Below are 18,309 nucleotides of genomic sequence, written 5' to 3' on the forward strand. Positions count from 1 at the left end.
TGGCACATTCTTGTTGGCCAGCCCATTCTTTCTACATATGTTGTGCAATGCATTCTTGTCGAAAGAAATCAAGTGAAATGACCCCCTGCCAATTTCCTTTGGTAAATTTCTGGTAATGCCCGGTAATTTCTCGAACTTTGCAGGGTGAACGGAAGTGCCCCACCTCTTGAACGAATGTGCCCCATAGGTGGGGCAGTTTCGTGCAAATGTTCAGAGTTATTAAAAGTCATTTTTTCTAATGGAAGGAATAATTTTAGAGGATAACTTTTAAAGAGGAAAACTATCTGCAATAGTTCCTTTCCATACTACAATCAACAATTTTGCCATTGCACTAACCAAAGAACAGATATATGGGTTTATCCATTTTTTGCACGAATGTGCCCCACTCTCCCCTGCTCACTGCCCAGTGGGGCACTGTGTAAGTACAGCTCCGTGTATTCTGTGCCACGACACCACACGGGTGTAACTGTACACCACCGTCCACCGCGCCGTATAAAGGTGGGGCTGTTTGCCGCGTGCAGGTCGCCGTGTGGCGCGGTAGTGCGGCTCGGACGCTGATTAATTTAATCGCCGCGACGCCGCCGACCCATTTGCCGCGCCGTAATGGAACTCCGCCGACCGCGGCACTGTTCGATCGGTTGTGACCGCCGCCGGGGCCCGAGTCGCTACTTTCAGCACAGTGATACAGCGAGGCCGCAGCTGGGCCGAGACGCCACCCACACCCGCGGGCCAGCACAGTGATACAGCGAGGCTGCAGCTGGGCCGAGACGCCACCCACAGACCCGGCCCCGGGCCAGCACAGTGATACAGCGAGCTGCTGCAGCTGGATCGAGACACCACCCACACCCGCGGGCCAGCCGCTCCCTGAGCGATCGCCCGACCAGTGTGAGAGTTCGGGCTGGCATTTCGTCTACAGGATTTATATCGCAGCCGAACCTCACGATTATTCGCCGTCTCTCTCTCTCTCTCTCTCTCTCTCTCTCTCTCTCTCTCTCTCTCTCTCTCTCTCTCTCTCTCTCTCTCTCTCTCTCTCTCTCTCTCTCTCTCTCTCTCTCTCTCTCTCTCTCTCTCTCTTCCCTCCCTCCCTCCCTCTCTCCCCTAACCTCCCTCTCTCTCCCTCTCTTTTTTTTTCTCTCTCTCTTCTCGATCAGTTGGCACCAGCTGGTCGATACGCTCCCAGATGCGCCCGATCCGCCACTGCGTCTCGTCTCAGGGGACGCTGTTCACAAATGGGCTGAGACGCGGCTGCGATGGGCCACGATAACGCAACAAGTGGCCCGCTAGCCGGCGGCGATATTGTCGCCTGGGGCGGCGATGATCCGCAGCCGACCGCGTCGCCGCCGGCATTCTGAACAGCACCACGAAGACGCTGTTGGCGAAAGTGGATTGAAACTCCCAGTGGTGACAGTTTGGCGCGAGGAGCACAAAGTCATGTCTTGGTGCAGGATGGTGACGACATACATATGGGAAGTTTTTTGTTCTAGTGGGTCTAGGTGCGATGCGTCAAAAATAAAAAGTTCATAAAGTTAAAAAAATTCATTTTATTTTTTGTTTTATATCACCAATAGAGTAATCAAATATCCTATTTTGGTTCTCTGCATGATAAATATATGAAAATATGTTCTTTTGACGCATTTGCTCATTTGGATCGACTTTTCTAGCCATCATCATATTCCACACGCGTAGGAACCTGTTACAAGAGTATCTCGTCTTGTATTTCAGTAGCGTGTCAGCTCACCTTGCCAATAACAATGACATAACTTGTGCTTTGTTCTCTCTGTGACGCTCACGGTGGTCCTTTGAAGTCGGCCTTGTTAGTGACTGTGCCGTCAGAGGCAGCAGAGGGTGCTGTCATTTCCTGTGACGCCAAGCCGAGCCCTGCCCGCTCTCTGGCCTGACCGCTCGAGTGGCAGAATCCACTCGGTCGAACTCCGGGCTCACTAACAAGAGTCAGCGCGCGTGCTGCCGCTTAATGACAGCACAGCTCCTGAAAGGAGGTCCCGCGACCGGGCCCGGGCCCCAGCCGGCTCAACTCGTGGGAAATACGAAATGAATATGCTGCACATCGTGATGGGAAATTACAATATTATCATCAGTTCACTAGCACATCTGACGAATGACGTGGTACTGACGTTACGTTTCAGTAACACAATCTAAGGAGAGACTTTCCTCAGTGAACACACATAAACAGCAATATTCTCCTGAATATAAAGTTTAGGACATTTGTTGCATACACACTGACATTTTCACTTTTCAATCTTGCCATCCTAGAATACCATTACGTTATTATTAGGATCATTTTTGAATGAGCTTGTCAAAATGATATTGCTTATATCAGAGACAATTTCCTTTACCACAGCATTCAGCAAGTTTGAGCTGTGACATCCTCTTCGTGCCGACTCGGCGCCGTTAATGTCCCCATTATTCCCCTATCTCCGGAGCGGCTCACGTGTGTACCCAATGGCATGATACCCACTCACGAGACTCGTGTGCCCGTAAGGACGTCCGGAGCAGCTCACGATAACTATATACCATCCATCCATCGGCCAGGGCGATCGATCGTAGATCCATATAAGCGGCATCACAACGTCATGAGGGCGCCGCAATCAGGGTGTTTGCCCTGCCAACATACACTGTGCCAATATCGTTTGTGGCCAGCACTGAGTAGGCCGTGCTCGTGTCGATGTGAGAGCTAGATGTATATGCATCTACTTGAGGTCGATCCCAGCGATAATGGCTGTTAATTGTGGCACACGAACATAAGTACATGATGTATTTTACAATTATGCGGTAAAACAGCGCATAAAACAGATACAAAAACTTATTCAAAGCATGCCTTTTTGGCAGTTCATGAAAGCGGATGCCATCGACACATCAATGCCTCCAACGGACACAAATGGTGCAGTACTCCTACTCGAATCAGCGTGGATCGATCATATGTTGTCCAATTCCGCGAGTATACCGTCACCCGCTTTATTGATGGGTCAATTTGCACGGGACACAGTGTGTCACGACCTAGGGTCGGCGGCCTGTTGCGTGCAGCGCGAATGAACGGCTGATTAATGGTTTGCAGGCGATTGCAATCACCTGCACACCTTTATTAGGCCCTCATAATGTAAATGGGCTGGCAATCGGTGTATAAGCACGCGCACGTCGGTACTTAAGCGAATTATGTTAGTAGGAAACACTAAAACATCTGTCCAGTTCGAACGTTTCAAACTGTTTTCGTTATTGCCTACAAGGGGATACAGATCGAGTCGATCCGTCTTGTACAACTCCCGAGTGAGAAAAAGAAAGCGAAACAGTGCTGTTTTGCTAGTTTCTGCCACCGCTGCTGCTAACCAATTGATTCTCAATAGGTAATAATCATTTTTGTTGGCAAGTTTTACTTTCCATTCCAGGGAACAATCAATTTTATTTATTCACCGCAAATGTTTTGCATCTTCACTGATGACAAGCAATATGGAGATTCTGGTATATGAATGTACGAATGGCGTCGCTGAGACTCTGACATCAGTGTAGTAAAGTGCACAATGCAGTAAATCAGTGCAGTAAAACGCATCTAACTGCCTCCAGGTATGCATCGTGCGGCGGAAGAGCAACAGCCAGATGTACGCCATGAAGTACACCAACAAGCGACAGAGTCTGGAGAAGGAGGCGATTGCCAACGTGATCCGCGAGGTGCAGATTCTCTCCTCACTGGACCATCCGTTTATCATCAACCTAGTCTTCTCTTTCCAAGGTCAGTCCAGCCAACATTCCATTTATAGCGCGTTCGGTTATGTTAACTAGCCTCGGGGATCCTTCCTTCTTGGTAAGAAAGCAAACTTTGTACTTCCAGGAAATCTGAGACCCCCAAGACATTGAGCGAAAATAGTTTCAGAAAACTATTGTCGTACTTTCGGCGTGTTTATCTACCGTGTCTGTACTATGTGAGTTGATCCAAGAAGTTCCATTGTTGAACAGCAGTTTGGGCCTGTTTTGCATGAGCGAGAATCTATTCTGATATTAAACGATATTTTGCAATGCAGTGGCTTACCTGAAGCACCCTACGTGCCGTATGAATTTTGTATAAGACTTAACGCTGATGCCTCCTAAATAATGCACTTCTTTGCCGGAGTACATTGTCCTGGGATCGATACACCGACTAGTGCGGAACTTTAATGCATGGCTGCAAACAATTCTACTTACAGACCACATGAGGGCAAAATGCAGGAGTGATATTGTCGCACAAAGCTGTATTAGACGCTCATGGTGCACTGATGGCTGCATAAAGGACATCTGATGGCTGACAAAAGGTTCACCTATGTCCGTTCATAATCGTTCTAAAAGCCGGTAAAAGCCACGTGACGGATATCTATCTATGTATAGGCGCGGCAGAGGTTGTTAACCGTCAACATTGGTTCAAATGCGCATTGCGCATTAAAGGTCATCAGTGTCCAAATGTACGTCAACGAACTTCCATATGAACGTTAACAAGCTTCCAGAAACACGCTGACGTCCTCTAGATGCGCGTCAACGACTGCTCAACGATCTGTAACCTTTACCATGCACATCTCACGCGTTACCTCTCATCCATATCCATATACGACCGTCCATATACACCTTAACGGCTGTCCAGAGGCGCGTTAACGGCTGTCCAGAGGCACGTTACCGGCTGTCCAGTGGAGCACGAACGGTCTTCCGCCGGCACGCACCCCGCTGGTGATTAAGGACATCGACTGACCTATCACCGCCTCTCACGCACAGCAGGCCCTGCACGCCGGTAGGCACGAAAAACAGCCGCGCACTGTCGGGTCGACTCCAATCCAATATTCGTCTCCAGTTCCATAGACATGCGGGGAGGAAAACGTGTTGTGTGCGGGCTATTGACGGGTCTCAGAAGAGATCACATCATACTGGAAAATGGACATGGAACTCAAACTCGCACTTTTTTCCACGCATGTCTTTTTGCATTATTATGCGTCTTTTGGTTTAGTTCATGATCGTTGATGTCAATTTCGCTCGTACTATAAATTTCGCACGTACGTTTATAATTACTCGTCCCCACCCCCCCCACTACCCAACGTCAATATGTCAATATTTCGCGGACTGCATTTTTATGCTCAGCATTTTCATCTCATTTCTCCTAACTCCTCATTCCCCGTCATCCGTGTCCGTTTTCCATCACTTGTCATCTTTACTAGCAGCCAATCCTCTGTCATCTCGTTACATTTTCTCTCACCTCAATCGTTCTCTTTTAATCTCTGCAAACTAGATTCAGCTACCTCGGTCCATTTTCTTTCACCTCACGCATGAACTATCTCACCTCTGACCGTCACCTCTGGCCGCTGCCCGTCTTCTCTGGCTGCACCGCCCGTCACCTGCTCCCATTTTCTGTCGCCCTGCTCGGATCCCATTCATTTCTGTCGACCGGCGGTCGGTCGTCGTCGCCCTCTCTCGTCACCTTAGCTCCCGTTGTGCGGTCGATACTGGTCTGACGCAATTAGAGGAGGGAGGCCGGCGAATGCTGCCCCCGTCAGAGCCGTCGTACCCTGACCTGACGCCGCCGGGATGGAGGGTGGACTGAGGGTGGATTGGCGGCGGATTGACGGCGGATTGGCGGCGGATTGGCGGCGGATTGGCGGCTGCTTGAGGGCGGATTGACGGCAGACTGAAGGAGAATGGAGGTTCGGAGTGACTCGGGACTACCATGAGCCTGTCCTGGGATGCAGGGCGGTTGCGGGGGCCAGATTGATACAGGCAGTCATGAACCTGACCTGAAATTGAGGACGAACTAAAACTTAAAATGTTTTATGGCAGTCAATAGCCTGTCCCGGGATCATTTGATGACGGATAGATCTAGAACAGTCATTAACCTAGCTAAGGATTGAGTGCCGATTGAAAACGGATTGAGGGCAGACTGAGACCCGGACTGATCCACGGATGTATTGAGTTAGTCCGTTACTCATTCGGGCCCAGATCCACAAAACTTTAGCCCAGATCAGGCTTTTCGGTCACAATATTTTGAGGCTCAAATTCAGCGGCCTGTTCCATCAGTGATGGTAATTCTTTATTTGATTCGTTCGTTGTTTCTAAATGACCCCAAAGGGCAAGTGGGGTAGGATGGTGGATGCATTGCTAATCTGAATAGAACAAACTGAGCCAAGAAGCTACTTTGAATAGTTAATTCAATGATTTTGAACAATGTCTCCAAAATCATTTCATCTGCATACCAATGCGTTTTACACCTAAAATAAGGTGTTTAGTTATTGCTGGGCTTGTCCCCGTCCACAGTCTAAATATTTGCGTCGGCCGTCGAAGGTGCAACTCAGAACGCTATACAGGCCGTACTCGTAGGTAGCACAGCAGGTAAGTCTAGCTTTTGGACAAACTTGCTGACCGTGCTGGGCGACTCTATCCTGGGCGGCTCAGCTCGGCCGTTCTGAGCCGTCGGTTGACCCCACGAGACCCTAAACAGGCCGGGAAGGGCGACTGTCAGGGGCGTTATACGGCCGTCCTCTGAGAGCTTTACGGCGCCGGCTGGCCGGATTTACGGTGTCTCCGAGCGCCGCGCCGCCGCCGCTGTCCGTCACCGAGCCCGGAGCGCAGTTTGGGTGGAGCGACGGGAGGGGCAGACGGTCCGGGCCAAAGGAACGGACCTTGCAAACAGACGGGGGAGGGGAGCGGCGGGTCTAGAGGACCGACCAGACCAGCCGGAGGGTCTCTCAGACAGACTAATTCTCACAGACCGGCCGGGACTGGCGGTGGCCCTCACAGGCAGACCAAGGTCAGCCGTGGTGCGTCTGTGTGTCTCTGCGGGGTAGAGATGTGCCAGAGGCGTGCGGCCGCACCAAAGTCCAAAGGTGTCCCTAAGGAGCAGTCGCTAGTGGAACCATCCCGGCTCGGGAACAGTGTGCAGTGCTCAATTCCGACCAAAGCCGTGCTCAGTTCCGACGAAAGCTGTGCCCAGTTCCGACCGAAGCGGTGCTCAGTTCCGACCGGAGCAGCCCTTACAGGTCTGGTCTCGACCGCCGGCGCTGCTGACTCCCCAATCGTCGAGGGTGGTCACCGCGACAGGATTCATTCTGCTGCCGGTGACGAATAGTCTGATTGGGGAGGCAGTAACAGCCTGCAGTAATTAAATGAAAGACAATTACAGCATGCATTCATGCACTGAATCAGTTATTGACTTTTTCATTACATTGCTCCCCATTTAGACTCTCTCAACTGAGTTTGTTTTATGGATAATAATATATGTACTGCGATAATGCCATGGTTAATCGCGTCGCCTAAAGATCTTGTTTAAAAGATCTTGAACAGAGACTCGTTTAGCCCGCAAATACAAATCATGCAATAACATGATACTTGTGAATTAATCTTTTTTATTCATATCGGCAGCCTAAAATTCTTCGGTACCTAAGCATACATGAAACCAATGGGAATCAAATGACAAACTGCTCTCAGTCGGCTGTAACTGTCAAAAATCATTATGTATTGAAGCGTTTTTTTATGTATGTCCTCTTGAAAATACGGCAATCATTCAGCATGAGCTTGCCCATGTCAAACTTTAACCAGCGCACCGACGGGGGTCTGCGCCAACTTCGCACCGACGGGGGGGGGGGGGGGCGGATGACCGCCCCCCCTGAGATCTCGAGAACGAAGCAAGATAGCGACAAGCGGTAAACGGCATCGGATACGCACGGCCAAGATCTACAATTTTTACTTAGGTCATTTTCAGGTCAGGTCAAAGATGACGTCACAGGGGTCGAAAAAGTCAAAATGGCGGCGCTAGATATGGAGAGAGTTTTTCTCGAATAACTTTCGTATTAGTCAAGATAGGAACAAACTAAGGGCATCATCGTGATCCTCTCGTCAATCCGCATCGATATATATATATATATATATATATATATATATATATATATATATATATATATATATATATATATATATATATATATATATATATATATATATATATATGTTGACCTCGATAGGTCAAGGTCAAAAGTTGACCTCAGGTCACGTGACCTCGAGGTCATCATGTATATCATTCGATGCGTCTTGACGAGCTGAACACAATGAGACCATCCACGCGTCTGTATCTTGTTCCTGTACGGAGTCATTGGCCAAAAACCTTTGGTGACCTTTGATGACGTCACATGACCTCACAGCTGCCCAACAGCAAAACAGACCTCAAGGTAGTGAAGGTTGATCGTATATGAAGTCATGTATGGTATATGGGGCCATTCCGACCCGTTTTAGTGGTAAAAACAGGGAGTTGATTTTTCCCCCATTGACTTATAATGGGGAGGTCGCGAAATTGACCTGACCTTAGGTCACCGATATCAAAATTCCGAGATATACAAATTGTAGCTACCAATGACCTTATAATATCCTGCGACTTTCAAAGGCCTCCGACATCTATTGTAGCTCTGGCACGGTGACAAAGTTGCAAAAAAGTGACTTGAGGTTGGGTCATTCAAAGTGACCTGGTGACCTGACCTTAAAAGGTAGGAGGTTCAAACTTGCACACCATGTGTAAAATTGATGAGGTTATAGTCATACCAAATTTCGCGGCGCTACGCGCCGCGGTTTTCCCGCTATTTGCGAAAAACCTCAGGGGGGGGGATATCCGCCCCCCGTCGGTGCGCGGGTTAATATTTTAGCAATTCTAACGCCGTTCGACCAGGCCATTAAAAAACTTCTCTGAAATATTTTCTGAAACTTTATGGAAGAGATGCTTAGTGGAACCCATCAAAAATAATTTGCAGAACTCCAGAGTTTTCACTTTGAGAAGAGTTCTCGACAACTACAGGGACATTTAACTGTCAAACTGCACCATGCAATTTATAATCCAGCCAGGCGGCGGGGCTGACGAGTGTCGGCTTCACTCGATCTCGAAGGCTTCGGACTCGAGATTACGCAGGCTCGTTGCGCTACGTCCCTCAACTTTCCGATCTTTACGCCGGCAGAATATCAATCATTCTCCATCAAATAAAGTGAAAATCTCCTTCCTTATTGTCAGGGAATTTACGCGTAACTTTGCTGAACAGAAACCTATTCCGAGTATCACTAGAAGGTGTTACAGAAAGGGTACTGCACTGGCCGATGGTTATGGTAGGCACTGCAGCGACACCGGGCCGGGCGCGCGGCGCTGTCACAGAGCGATGGTGCTGTTTTTGTTTGTCGCGGAGCCGCTCCAGTCGGGTCCGCCGTGTCTCTGGCCGCCCCGCTGATGATGGCGTGTCCGGTGCCCACCTCAGCGAGACCGATCATTTGTAGCTCGTCAGCGAAATGGCGCTGCCCACATCGATCCACGAGAACGTGCGGCGGTCGAGTTCAGCGGCCACACTGCCAACTCGGAGCGGACTGAGGCGGCGACTGCTGGTGGATGGAGTTACCAAGTCAGCAGCTACAGTAGGCCGGCAGTGGATGGGGCCAGAGAGCAGCAGCTACAGCGAGTCAAGGTGCCAATTCTAGTCGCAGAGTACGCCTACAACGCCTACCGAATATTCAAACCAGAAACAACAGGGCGGACGTTGAAGTCCCGATCTGACAGCAAATCGACCATCCATGGCTGAGCAACGACTAGCGGGCGGAGTTACCGATCTGACCAGCCTGACCCACTGATTGAGCCAGCCAGCCAGCTCCATTAGAACGCTAGCCAGACTGACCACGATAAATGTGGTGTTCAGAGTAGCGGTAACCAGATCTAGCAGCACAGAAATATACACTGACTCGCGGTATAAGTGTTCACTTAGGATAGGTACCCTTTAAGTGACTGTAGTCTACCTAACCTTGGCCATTTTCTTCTAGCCTCTCGCCATGCTACCGACCGCGTCTGCCGGCGCCCCCGGCGTGCGTGATTCAATAATTGAGCGATGGATCTCACGGCTGAACTGGCTCAGCACCAGTTGCTGATCGGCGACCTCGGCGCTAACAGGGCATCAGTATTGACCGCCGCCATTGGAGCGGAGACGCGCCGCAGAGCAGACGCACCGGAAACGCACCGGAAACGCAGCAAGGTCACGGCCACAGACAATCGGTATTGTTCACTGGTAACCAGGCTAAGCAGCTAAAGGTCAGGCATTAGTGTTTATCAAATGGGTGGAAACTGGAAAATATGCGATTATGACGTTTATAATGGTTAGGAAGGTCGTGACAGTGCATCCAATATATTTTTCCTGTTGGAAAAGATCAGTGGTTCTGGTTTTAGATTTAGAGACGCGGAAAAGAAGTCCGTCCAAAGAAGCCGAAAATGCATTATTTGTAGGCCTAATGCTCTGGTTTAGTGTTTCATTGCAAATTTGTAAAGTGTTTGTTGGGGGAAATATGATACATATGTATTAACTGCAGCCTCAAAGGACATTTCTTCGTCGCTTAGGTCGCTCTTGTCGGTCTTTTTTTTAAGCGAAGCCTTCTGTTTGAGAACGTAGGACAAGGTAACGCATACATTAGGTATAGCACGCATTGCAAATTTTAATGAGTTCGTTTTTGCCTGTGCCCGATTCTACCCTGAATATCCTAGCCAATATTGAGAGAAGTATTGACAGAACGATAGTTTTACCAGTAAAACGATTTTATGCGCTACGGGTGGAGCGGGCTGACTCTCGTAAAAGTTAACATCCGGGGTAGTTTTATTTTAGCGTAGGCCCAGAGAAACATTCAATGGCGCCATTCTGAGGGCGGAGACAGATTCCATCCGTGCTCTGCTGTGTAACTTTGAAAAAATAAATGGTCGAGAAACTCCACGTCTTTTGAAAAAAAAACAGTTGGAGACGTGCTCTAAGACATCTATTCCCAGTGCATTTTGACTCTTCGATTGCATAAAGTCGGCGCGGAAGCTTTTCATCTAAGAAAACCAATCACCGCTTGCGGCACAAATAAGTGGCATTTAGTGCTTTTGCTAACCTCATTCAAGTCATTTAGGTTTACTGGGTAGTCCCCGTAAATGGATAATTGGGTTTATTCGGTCAGTGTCCTTCCATCGTGCAGTTAACGTGAGCAGAGTAACACAATAATGCTGATAATTCAGATAAATTGAGAGCACTGAGCCGACATCTCGACCGCACCCTGAGTGGAAATGAAGATATGCCTACTTCCACCTTAGCTCAAAAATGTGTGTCGTGATAGTCGTTGGCGTATCACACCATGCAACTATGCAATATGCATATTCCTTATCACGGTATATGATATGAAAAAACATGTCCAAGCAACCATGACAAAATGGAACTTGGATGACTTTCAAGAGACGTACTCACTACTCAGGTACTTTTCTGCTGACTTGGTCTGAAAAAGAACAGCCAGCCTTTTTGCATCGTATGTTCCCGAAAAGTAGACGTTCGTGTCGGCCTCGGGTCGGCGCTGTACTGATTTTCGCCAGAGCAGCTGGGAAATAGAATATGGCGTCTGGCTGTCCGACGTCGCTCACTATAACATGAAGTCCCGGAAGGCACCATCCTATTCCTCTCCGAGCGTAAGCGGAGGCTAGGGGACGGGATAAACGTTCTGCCCACGGACCCGTCAGCTACCAGTGCACCACTGCGCACAGGTCAAGCCCCTTGCCGACTTTGCCGCGCCGCGGCGCTCTTTGACTTGATAACGGCGTATACCTATGTATATCTGTCTGTCGCCCAGCCAGCCTCACTCCGCGCTGGGTCGGACAATAATCTCCCTCTGAAGAATAAATGACGTCTAGCCACGGCGCGGATCCGGGCTGCGATGATCTTCGGCTGAAGAATGGCAATGGCCGCGGGACGGGCCGATTCGGGCCTTATAAACACGGGCCGCCGACAGGAATTCGCCGGCGGCAAACATCAGCGAACGGCCCAAATTCCGCCGTCCATAAAGTGCCATAACCCATCCAGCCGCGATAATAGATGATCTTAGACGGCCGCTCGCTACAGAACACTCACGATATAGCCGTGCCTTTGGTGTTCAGCGCTGTGGAAACCAGTATTCTGATTAATGGCAACTACCAGCGCAGCCAAAGCTAGAAAATAGAATTGAATTAGGAACAAATATTTTTTGTGCTCTTTACCACAATATTATCAGTTAAACCATTAACGCTGCACATGTAAATATTAAATTAGCACATGCGAGTCGCAAGCCCTTATTCCAGAATATATTATTCAGTAGTAAGCATCAAAGCAGATCCCAGCTTTCATTTAGCCTTCACCTGCACACACATAGCCAGACAAGAATGCAAACAAGTGTGTCTCGAAGCGGCTGTGCCTACACTGAATCTGTCGATCCTGCGATGTTTGAAAATGCGAAACGGACTAAGTCACAGGCCATGGTTGAGACCATGATTTGGTATCCTGTATCCTGCTGCAATGTAGGTACTGGCGAAATGCAGCTCCTATCGAGGTTGGCTATAGATGGCAAAACAACTGTGTGAAGATATACAATGTGGTAGTACTACTGCTGCGAACTGTCATCGACATCGACACATTAAGCCGCACCTGGCTGTGCCTCAACAGTTCACATCTGGTCCCCGTTTCCGACTGAGACTCTCTGATGATGCAGCGACTCATGAACAGCATTCATGGACCAGCGAGCTGACAAGATCTGACGCAGCACTGCCATTACCCGTCCGAATATAGCTCCGAGGCGCAGTGACCGGACGGTGCCGAGCCATGTTCCGCACTCAGCTCGTCAGGGGGGCGCTTTCAACTTTCGAGCGCCGGTCAACAGGACTGAGAGTAGTGGACATTGGATATGGGACACTTGATATATTCGATGTGACGGAGCTGCGCAGCGTGGTGCTTTGGGTCGTCGGAGACGACATTTCTGGTAGGGGAAGTTGGGGGAACGCCGAATACTTTTTTTCTGACGTCCGTAGCACGCAAGGTAGACAACATAAGCTATTCTTGTTGGCGTCATTCGAGAGGCCAGTCTTTTGCCTTTCAAACATACCAGGCGCATTTGATGAATTCGCATACCGTTAACCCGCGCCCCGTTGGGCTCTGCCAAGCAACGCGCCCGGTTGGGGGGGGCCATTTTGGCCCCCCCCCCCCTAAGATCTTGAGAACCACGCAACATAGCGACAAGCGGTAAACGGCGTTGGATAACCCCAACGGGGAACTACCTTGTGACCCAATTTTATTGACCTAAGTCAAACCAAAGACGTCACAGGTCAGGTCAAAGGTCGAATTTTCACCGTTTACAGGCATTTCAAGAAATGCGTTGTAAAATCGAGTAAAATGCATTTCATTGAAAATCATCCATGGGGAAATGTTCTTCAAACACATATTTTGCTATTTGAGGTAACTGATACCAGGTCAGGTCACTGAGGTCAGGTCACGGGGGGTCACCATATGAAAGTGTCGTGTGATACATGTTTTATGGTCCATTTTACATGACAAATGCGATTATGTGGGTCAGGCAGCCTTTGGGGCCAGCTTAGGTCACGTTTTGGTCAAGGTCAGGTCAAGGTCAGGTCAAATTAGGTCAAATTTCAAAGTTGATATTTTTGCATAAAATGGGTATCGAATCGATGCAGCTTGTCACGGGGAGTTCAATGGTGGTATTTTTTTTTTTTGCCGTACGTGGTCTAGAATCGCTAAAAATTGAGTTCAAAAATTTGACGTCATCATTTTTGAACAGTTTTTTTCGCTATAACTTGGCCAAAAAACGAGATATCGATCTGAAATTTGGTATGTATATAGAAGAGCGCTGGGACTATCACATATATTCCGGTTTTTTTCGAAATTCGGAAAAAATTTGGATTTTTTCTCAGTTTAAAAAAAAAATCAATTTTTTTATTTTTTTTGGTCAAAAACCAAAATTTTTGAAATTCCGAGATAGCAGTTTTGTAGCGCCGCTTTTTGTCTACTAGACCATATAAAGAACTTTGAAATTGCTTGATAACTGTAGATTTGGTGAGCGTTTCAAGATTGCATGTTTTTTGCTCATTTTTGCTCGAACGTGACCTCAGTTTGACCTCAATAACTCCTGACCTAAGGTGACCTAAGACTTGAAATTTGGTGTGAAGGTGTCAAATTGATGCCCGGGAAGGTACTGAAAATTTGGCGGCGCTGCGCGCCGCCGTTTTCTTGCTATTCAGGAAAAACCATAGGGGGGCCAAAATGGCCCCCCAAACGGGGCGAGGGTTAAGCGCACAAACTAAAAATATCAAAGAAGTGACTTTTTCGGCGTTGCCCCGGACTGCGGGGAAAGCCGAAAATGGGAGAAATGATCTACGGGGAATGCCGACATTGATGTTTTGCCATTTTATCTCAAACTTTATCCAGAATTGATCAAAGCTGACACGCGTTTTAAGAGCTTGAGGACGCGGTGCACACTGGAAGTTATAATTGTGTGATATGATAAGAACATGCCAGGTAAATCATTCCTTATAGGTAACAGGCCGCTGTGTCGGTTGAAAGTGTAATTTGTGTGACTAAAAATACGCGTTGCTATTCTACAGCAGTAAAGTCCACGTAGCGTGCTTTTAACACGTGCGTAATCGCACGTTTTCGGCATTACCCCAGCCTGCCATACTTTCATTTGCAGGCCCATAACTTTTCAACGTGCTGTATAAATTTCAAATAAGCAGCACACTTATGCAAAGACATGCTAAAGATTACTTGACCGAATTGGCCAGACAAACGGTAGCATAATGAGTAAGAAATGCAGCTTCAAAGGCGCATGTAGTACAAGGGAAACGCATCTTAAAAACGCTCTTGGCGCCCTCACAGTCGAAGTATTCCGAATGACGACTCGTAACAAACATGCGATAATTGTAGTCACTTAAGCTTTAGAGCATCACTGACAGGTGGCATCCATGTCTTACGGTTTTCGAAATATCTCGAATTTCGGCTTTGCCCCAACTCCGGCATTGCCCCAACTTCCCCTAGTATTGGATGTCTGAAGATGAGTAAACCGCCTGAGCTACGTTTGGTCGTACAATGCTGGAACTTTGGGATGTCTCAATTGCAATGCATTTAAACAACATCAGTACCCACCAACATGCCTGAGAAGCTTTACGGAAATTGATCCCTGTTTTGATTAACCGTAATCTGACACCTTGAACTTTCTGTACTGTTTACGATCAAAAGATGAACATCTATGAACTCAATTACCGACAGAATATATTTATGTAAAATGGTTTAAATGATTTCAGTTCCTCGAAACATTCTTGGATCCTGCAGTTAAAAAATAAGCAGCTTTTCTCAGAACAGACCGAGCGGCCACCTGTCTGTCGATTTCTGCCGGTGTCGGCACAGATGCGTCTTTTCCCTCGTCGCCCATCTACCACGTCTCCCGAGCTGGCTGACAGGGATGGTCCGCTTTGACTAGTCCGCCATTTTAACCTTCGCGTCAGACTGGTCACTGAGGATGTTTTGCGAGATCTACTCCGCCAGTGGCTAGGGGCTGACTGAACTGAGCTGTTCCTCAGAGGAGGTCCACGTCCGCTGAATCTGGTCCGCTGAGGCTTTTCCGCCGGGACGCGTATTCGCCAGTTGTATTACACGAATCGGCCTACCAACTAGCGACATCTCTAGTGCGACGTCATCGCCATCCGCCGCGACAATGCATGCATTGAGGGCAGGCTAGATTTGAGTTGAGACTTTTTTGCAATTGTATATGGCTAATGGTTTTTCATCGTCGTCGTAGCCGAGTGATTGGAATCTCGGTGTGGTGAGCGAAAGGTCGGGGGATCGATTCTTGTTATAGCGGTTCTTTTTGTAGAAGTCGGTCGTAGACACGCATTTTTGGCCCCTACGTTCGCACGCCAATATCGTACGCCCAATAAAGCTATGACAAGTATTCATCTTTGATTAAGGAATAAGTTGCAAAAGAACTGCAGTTGCAGTCTGTACCTGAGCTACCAATTTTGTTACGGCACTGTCGATATTCGCCAACGTCGGAAGAGCTATTATGAAACACACTCGAATGACAACGGATTCCTGTATGATTTCATCGATCAGATAAGACATGTATAGAGATAAATTGATGACAGCCCGCCGTGAGCATGCAACTTAACAACCAGTCCCAAGTTATCTTTATAAACGTCTAATATAAATCTTTTTGACTTTAACTAGATTCCAAGTAAGGGGACTTAGGTATCCCCCTGGCGGCTGAAATGTAAAAGTTATAGTTAGGGCATAGCTCCTATAGATGACGCGCTTTTTGACGGCTCGAAACTGATAATCTCGTCCCGTGATTACGCTAACAGAGCTATGCCGAACTTTTTTGTGCATGGTGATTCTTACACGAAAAACTATCTAATAGCCTGCTAACCAGCGTGCGATTTTTACTTTTCATCTTAGTTCTCGCTACTTTTAGGTACTTTACCTTGCTAAGTGCCCACCTACTTTCAAAAGATCAGCGCCGCCTCTGTCATATGCTGCGTGCTCTCATCCATTGGCAGTGAGAAATATTGATCAATGGCCATCGCCCAGCACCATTTGTCATTCCATTGGCTACGTTCGCATAGTATGCACTATGCATTAGTGATGTCAATCACAGAAAATCACAACACCGATACCAAACCAAATACAAACAAAGACCATTGGAAAATACCGAAACCGAACCAATCGATTGGACTGCAAATATTCATCTTATGCAACATATTTATTAGAAGAATGCCTACGTCTGATTTCTTTGGTGCACGCCGTTGCAAATGTACAAAAAAAACGCACAATGACAGATGACACGAAAATTGAGGTCGCCGAGTGGATTAGAACCACCTACCTCTGAATCACCAGTCCGATACCCTAACCACATCGCCACGGCGACAACATATCCGTGGTAGCTTACATGTCTTTAAGTTAAAACCTAGCTTCAATAGACGCCACCAAGGGCAAGGGACCGAACGTATGACGCCGCGCTGACGTCACTCAAGAGGCACGCTATTGGTCGACCGATTCGTGTAATACAATTGGCGAATACGCCGCCGGGACGGACAGCCGGAGTGCACTGCTCCTCAGGGAAAGGGTGGGGGGGGGGGGCTGATTCTTCTCAGGTAGTCCGCTGAGACTCTCCGCCGCCGTCAGTTCACCACTAGGGTCTGTCGAGTCTCCACCAGGGACTGTTGGGTGTCCGCCAAGGTCTGTCAGTACACCTGGGCCTGCCGAGTGTCCACCATGACTGGTCCACCATGACTGGTCCACCATGACTGGTCCACCGCGCTTGTCCACCGCGCTGGTCCACCGGGACTGATCGACAGTCAAGGCCCCCCGCGCTGGTCCGCCGTGCCGCCCCGCCTATCTCCAAGGTGCCGCGGCGGCCGAGCTGCAACTCGCCAGGAAGCCGCGCCGCTCTAATAAGCCGCCGCCGCCCGGCCGGCGCCGGCCGGTGTCGGTAAATGGCGGCCATTGGTTACGGCCGAGCCGCGCGGGTCGCGACGTCTATTGTTCCCCAGGTGATGGCTGGGCCACCCGCCGCCACGCCCGACCACCTGCGACACACGGCCAAACTGTCACCCGGCCCGCTCAGCGTAATCGCTGCGGCAATGGCCCGGACCTGACCCGCTTAGTGCAGCTACACGATAAAATTTGTGGCTGTAATAGACGGAATGAATATGAGGTGGGCTAGCTGGGACCGCAACTTATTTGTATAAGTCGTCTAATAGGTATTCATAGACGCATTTGAGATAATGTGACTCCGCGTTTTTTTATCCTTTCAGATCAACCTCTCGTCTCTTTATCCCTCCTACCCTCTCCCACTCTCTCTCTCTCTCTCTCTCTCTCTCTCCTCTCTCTCTCTCTCTCTCTCCTCTCTCTCTCTCTCTCTCTCTCTCTCTCTCTCTCTCTCTCTCTCTCTCTCTCTTTCTCTCGCTCTCACCCTACCTCTTCCATTCGTTCCCTTCTTTCCCTTGCTTCCATTCAATTGCCCGTCATTTTTTATTAGAGTCTCTCTTCTCTCTTTATTTCATTCCTTTCTATGGGCACCATTTGCCCCTCGCTCCCCATTTGTATCCATCGCGACCTTCCATCATCATCATTCATCCTCCCCTTTCACACTCTGTTCTCTACTGTGCTGAATGGGCCTCCTACTAGCGTCAGAGGTTGTATTTATGCTATTTCGCTCCTATCCCTGTCTTACAGACTGGTCGATTACATGGACGATAGAAGTGTTGTTTTACGGCATCTAATTATACGGTGTATTCTGAGGCGTGATTGGTTATCAGTTTACCCAACGTCTGAGTGGACAAACACTTAACCCGTTGCACCCTAACACAAACACGCTGTACCCGTGTCCCTCAGACGAGGAGGACATGTATGGTGACGGACTGCTGCTGGGCGCGACCTGCGCTACCACCTGTCCCAGGGCGTGACCTACTCAGAGGCCGGGGTCAAACTCTACCTCTGTCAG

At 48.6% G+C, this 18,309-nt stretch overlaps 1 protein-coding gene across 1 annotated transcript in view; it reads left to right on the forward strand.

The window, feature by feature from the left end:
• Positions 1 to 18,309, forward strand: part of LOC122376979 (serine/threonine-protein kinase 32B-like) — a 35,671-nt gene extending 17,362 nt beyond the window's left edge. The window contains exons 4-5 of the mRNA XM_043356943.1: positions 3,577 to 3,742; positions 18,201 to 18,309. Coding sequence (XP_043212878.1) covers positions 3,577 to 3,742; positions 18,201 to 18,271 — 237 coding nt within the window. The 3' untranslated portion in view covers positions 18,272 to 18,309. The remainder of the gene's footprint in view (positions 1 to 3,576; positions 3,743 to 18,200) is intronic.

Source organism: Amphibalanus amphitrite, unplaced genomic scaffold (genome assembly GCF_019059575.1).
Source record: "Amphibalanus amphitrite isolate SeventyFive unplaced genomic scaffold, NRLGWU_Aamphi_draft 002432F_arrow, whole genome shotgun sequence".
NCBI lineage: Eukaryota > Metazoa > Arthropoda > Thecostraca > Balanomorpha > Balanidae > Amphibalanus > Amphibalanus amphitrite.